The 6,000-nt window shown below is 40.7% G+C and overlaps 1 protein-coding gene across 1 annotated transcript in view; it reads right to left on the bottom strand.

Moving 5' to 3' along the window:
• Nucleotides 1-255: 255 nt before the first annotated feature.
• Nucleotides 256-6,000, bottom strand: part of LOC126161252 (uncharacterized) — a 197,826-nt gene continuing 192,081 nt past the window's right edge. The window contains exon 6 of the mRNA XM_049916991.1: nucleotides 256-407. Coding sequence (XP_049772948.1) covers nucleotides 256-407 — 152 coding nt within the window. The remainder of the gene's footprint in view (nucleotides 408-6,000) is intronic.

Below are 6,000 nucleotides of genomic sequence, written 5' to 3'. Positions count from 1 at the left end.
GCACATCATCCTAGCTTGCTCCCCAGCCTATCCTGTTTTTTCACCTGTGGAAGGAACCCATTGTTCTGGAAGTCATGATTAGTGTTTACACTTTTAAACACACAGGAATTCTGCCTCCTAAAATTAAGTACTGCTCAGACAATCTGTGCCTTTGCAATTAGTGTTTACACTTTTAAATACACAGGAATTCTGCCTCCTAAAATTAAGTACTGCTCAGACAATCTGTGCCTTCGCAATTTTGCAAGAAAAGTTAATTTAAAATCCAATGCAACAATTAACTACTGGTATATTTTCCATGTGAGGAAACTCTCCAACAGCAGCTTTCTTACCTCCAACAATGAACTGATGAACTGATGGAAAAGGAATTTTAGCTGCCTCTTCCAAAGGCCTTTTATACTCATCACATTCTGAAAAGGAGGATGTAGAAATGTGTTATGCATATACAATCTCAATGAAAATGTGATAATAAATTTAAACAATGGAAAATTCAGGATGGAATGTGAAATATTATGAAAAGAGTAGTTGCTAATGACTATATAGCAGAGATACTGTCAGAGACAGGCACAACAAAACGACTGTCAGAAAGTGAACTTTTAACCAGTTAGGCCTTTGACAATACGCACACATGCACCTACTCATACAAATGCAACTCATGTGTGAATGAGTTGTGTTTGCATTTGTGTGAATGAGTTGTGTTTGCATTTGTGTGTGTGTGTGTGTGTGTTCTATTTTTGACAAAGGCCTTGTTGGGCATCTCCACTGTGTGGTGAGAAGCAAATACCCTTTTCATAATATTGATAATAAATTTGGATGATACACAAGTTGACTAAAATCCAAGTAAGACAGCACATAAAATTGAAGTTAGATATTGGTTTATCTTGGATTATAATGAAGTGCACCAAAATAGAATGCTGACATCTTAAGTGTGCAAGATAACAGTGCAGAGAGAGTGGCAGAGTATCAGGTGACTAGTCTTGTTATTTAACGGAGAAGTGTGGGACTCTCCTATCTGTTCTTACAGCACTCCATACGTCAACATTTTTTTTTTTATTTTGTCTTCTTTTGTTAAGAACAAATGTACAATAGTCACATAAAACAGCTAATTTTTTATTCAAGCTTTATTTAATTGAAATTTATTATTCACTGGAGAGTTTTCAGACTACTGATGATAGTGACACATTCACTTATTATGAACATATTTTCTTTGGATGATTTACTATACATGTAAATGACGTGGAGAACAAATTTTAAAAACTTCTGTAGTTCCAATCATAAATAATGATTATTTCCAAATTTCAGTACCACAGTTTCTTAGGCCTGATTTTTCTGACTCCAAAAATTTCTATTTCTAAACTTGTTAGTTTTTTATTACTCAATATGGAAAATTGGAATTTCTTGGCATTTTTGTTGCCTCCGGGAATCTTCACATATACAGAAATCAGAAATCATTCTTGTTAAGTAGTACATATTAGAAACAAATAAACACACACACACACACACACACACACACACACACACACACACACACACAAATAAAATTATTCAAATGGGATGGGAATTGGTAGATGTGTGTAAATGTACAAACAAATGATTACAATTCAGAAGTATTGGATGATTTATCAAAGTGAAAGAGCTTCACAATTTGAGCAACTCAATAGTGCATTGGTCCACCTCTGGCCCTTATGCAAGCAGTAATTCAGCTTATCATTGGTTGACAGAGTTGTTGGATGTCCTCCTGAAGGATATCGTGCCTAATTCTGTCCAAATGGTGCATTAGATCATCAAAATCTTGAGATGGTTGGAGGGCCCTATCCATAATGCTCCCAACATTCTCAGCTGGAGAGAGAGATCTGGCAACCTTGTTGACCAAGGTGGGGTTTGGCAAGCATTAAGAAAAGCAGTAGAAACTCTCACCATGTGTAGGCAGGCATGACTTCACTGGAATGTGAGCCTAAGATGGCTTGCCATGAAGGTCGACAAAACAGGTCATGGAATGTTATTGCAGTACCACTGTGCTGTAGGTGACAAAGTAGTTCTGCTATTAAAGAAAGATGCTTCCGAAAGATGGCGGCTCGTACAGAAGTTTTAGTAAGTGGTTCTGTGCAAAACACCTATATTGCGAATATAAAGTGCATTGTTTTTAGTGAAAGACTTTTAAATGGTATTAGACTATGTTCAGTGTGCCAAAAATGGATTCATTCAAAGTGTATCTCACATTTCGACAAAGAAAACACGAAATGCGCCTGTGGTGTAATTAACTGCTGTTTGTAAATGGTGTATTTACAAAAAACATGGTAGTGTACACAAAGGAAACGTAGTTTCTACATTATAACAGGGCTTATTGTGTGCAAAACAATATATAAGTAATCTGGAAACAGTAATAAATGAACTCAAACAAGAACAAAAAGTGGAAAATGAGCCCTCTATTAGGCCTACAAAAAGCTGGCGTGTGAAACAAAATGAAAAACGTTTCAAATTAAAAACAATGAACAAATATGATCTGCTAGATAAAAATGAAGATACAGTCAACCAGGGAAATAAGAAAAATGATTTCACATCTCCAAGAAGTACCTGGAAGAAGCAAGAAAATATTAAACATTTGCGAAATATTGCGCCAAGTGAGAAAAATAAGAAAGGTGATGTTAACATATTTTTAACTAGCGATGGAAAACGCTTAGCAGGTATCATGGCCACTATGCAAAATAAACTAAAAGTAACTGGTTTTACCTGTCCGGGTGCCCCTCTAAATGAAGTTCTAAAAGACTGTGAATCAACAGTGACATATGGTTCCAAATGTGTTATTTTTAGAGGAGGAAACGATGTTTATAAGAACGAAAGTGTAAATACAACCAGAGCTCCAAGAAAATCGTTAGAAAACTTATACATTCCAATGTATACATCATAAGCATTCCACACGGACATGATCTGATAGAAGCTTCATGTGTAAACAGATAAATTGTCAACACAAACAGAAAATTCAGGAAGGTATGTAGCTGTTTCTCTAATGTTACATTTGCTGAAGCAACAAGATCAGTGAGAGAACATTTCACAAAGCATGGCCTGCACAGAAACTGTTGTGGTTGGCAGGAGAGCCAACACCGTGTTACTAGAGGAGGCCGAAAGGCACCATTGGACAGGTGGAGGTCAACGTCAAGGAAAGTGGCATGGGATTTAGAGTAGGACCAGGTGAATCTGATGGAACCAAAGGAGTTGAGGTTGGAGAGGAAATTCCGGAGTTCTTCTTCACTGTGAGTCCAGATCATGAAAATGTCATCAATAAATCTGTACCAAACTTTGGGTTGGCAGGCCTGGGTAACCAAGAAGGCTTCCTCTAAGCGACCCATGAATAGGTTGGCGTACGAGGAGGCCATCCTGGTACCCATGGCTGTTCCCTTTAATTGTTGGTATGTCTGGCCTTCGAAAGTGAAGAAGTTGTGGGTCAGGATGAAGCTGGCTAAGGTAATGAGGAAAGAGGTTTTAGGTAGGGTGGCAGGTGATCGGCGTGAAAGGAAGTTCTCCATCGCAGCAAGGCCCTGGACATGTGGAATATTTGTGTATAAGGAAGTGGGAATGGCTCTGAGCACTATGGGACTCAACATCTTAGGTCATAAGTCCCCTAGAACTTAGAACTACTTAAACCTAACTAACCTAAGGACATCACACACACACATGCCCGAGGCAGGATTCGAACCTGCGACCGTAGCAGTCCCGCGTTTCCAGACTGCAGCGCCAGAACCGCTAGACCACCGCGGCCAGCCGTATAAGGAAGTGGCATATATTCCACATGGGAAAAATATATCTAAAAAGAAAGATGATGAGACGTACCAAACAAAAGCGCTGGCAGGACGATAGACACACAAACAAACACAAACATACACACAAAATTCAAGCTTTCGCAACTAACGGTTGCCTCATCAGGAAAGAGGGAAGGAGAGGGAAAGACGAAAGGATTTGCGTTTTAAGGGAGAGGGTAAGGAGTCATTCCAATCCCGGGAGCGGAAAGACTTACCTTAGGGGGAAAAAATAACAGGTATACAGTCACGGGCACACACACACATATCCATCCGCATATACACAGACACAAGCAGACAAATGTCTGCGACCTATTAGAAATAGGTTCGTTTCAGCAGTTACCAGAGAGGGCAGATAACAGGCGACACCGCGCTTGCGCAGTTATCATGACGTAGGAAACCCGTATGTACGTATGTTAAAACCACAGTCTTAACATAACAGTCGCGACACTTCGCCTTGATTTTGTTGCTTTCAGCGCCAGCAGCGCCCCAAGCGGCCGGTAGGTTGAACTGTGAGTTCGGCACGATCGTGAAAGGGAGTAGTAATTGAAACTTCCTGGCAGATTAAAACTGTGTGCCCGACCGAGACTCAAACTCGGGACCTTTGCCTTTCGCGGGCAAGTGCTCTACCATCTGAGTTACCGAAGCACGACTCACGTCCGGTATTCACAGCTTTACTTCTGTCAGTACCTCGTCTCCTACCTTCCAAACTTTACAGAAGCTCTCCTGCGAACCTTGCAGAACTAGCACTCCTGAAAGAAGGGATATTGCGGAGACATGGCTTAGCCACAGCCTGGGGGATGTTTCCAGAATGAGATTTTCACTCTGCAGCGGAGTGTGCGCTGATATGAAACTTCCTGGTAGATTAAAACCGTGTGCCCGACCGAGACTCGAACTCGGGACCTTGGAAGGTAGGAGACGAGGTACTGACAGAAGTAAAGCTGTGAGTACCGGATGTGAGTCGTGCTTCGGTAACTCAGATGGTAGAGCACTTGCCCGCGAAAGGCAAAGGTCCCGAGTTCGAGTCTCGGTCGGGCACACAGTTTTAATCTGCCAGGAAGTTTCATATCAGCGCACACTCTGCTGCAGAGTGAAAATCTCATTCTGGAAACATACCCCAGGCTGTGGCTAAGCCATGTCTCTGCAATATCCTTTCTTTCAGGAATGCTAGTTCTGCAAGTTTCGCAGGAGAGCTTCTGTAAAGTTTGGAAGGTAGGAGACGAGGTACTGACAGAAATAAAGCTGTGAGTACCGGACATGAGTCGTGCTTCGGTAACTCAGATGGTAGAGCACTTGCCCGCGAAAGGCAAAGGTCCCGAGTTCGAGTCTTGGTCATTCACACAGTTTTAATCTGCCAGGAAGTTTCATATCAGTGCACACTCCGCTGCAGAGTGAAAATCTCATTCCGAGTAGTAATTGTTTATTTTGATTTATACAATGGTTTTTACCATCGGGAGCGTTTGTAACGCAATAAATTGCAGCAGCAACAGGAAGAAGACACCACAGCTGTCTTTTTTAGGTTTCCTAAGGATCCTGAGAGATAAATACCATCATGTTACAAAATGTATTGTCAGGATCCACTTGCAAACTGTATGTGTATAAATGATGACTGTTTCATTTTAGGAGCAGAAAATGGCTAGTTAATAGCAGACAAGAAGACCTTATGAAGAAAGACCCAGTTTACCTGTATAATAATATTAGGTTTTGTTCGCTACATTTCAAACAAAACCAGTTCATGAACGCAGACAATAACAAACTCGTGTGGAATGCAGTACCCACACAGTTTGACATTCCAAATAAGCCACCTCAGCCGACGATGAAGAAGAAACTGCCACAAAGATTCGACAGTCAATCTAAAGCTGTAAAACAGTCCTATGTCACAAAAGCAGCCAGTTCAACTCTCCATGTATCAGTGCCAGATTCGTGTGAATCATCAACACAGACCTGCTTTGACGATGAAGTGATTAGATTAAGTGCAGCTGTTCGTGTCTTACAAAAGCGTGTGAAGTGTCTGAATGTGCAGATCGCTGGACTTTGAGCGAAACTATTATGGGGCAAGGAAAATGCCTACAGAAAGATTGTTTGAAAATTATTCAAATATTTGGTTTTTCGTGAAATGTCATGTAATCAGCACATTATAATGTTTTCAGTATATTTCTCCCACTATTTGGCAGTTGCTTGTCCCACTTAGAATAATATAAAGATGAAG

This window comes from Schistocerca cancellata, chromosome 2 (genome assembly GCF_023864275.1).
Source record: "Schistocerca cancellata isolate TAMUIC-IGC-003103 chromosome 2, iqSchCanc2.1, whole genome shotgun sequence".
In the NCBI taxonomy this organism is placed as follows: Eukaryota; Metazoa; Arthropoda; class Insecta; order Orthoptera; family Acrididae; genus Schistocerca; species Schistocerca cancellata.
The sequence above is the reverse complement of the archived record's forward strand: the minus strand, read 5'-3'. Positions and strand labels throughout refer to the sequence as shown.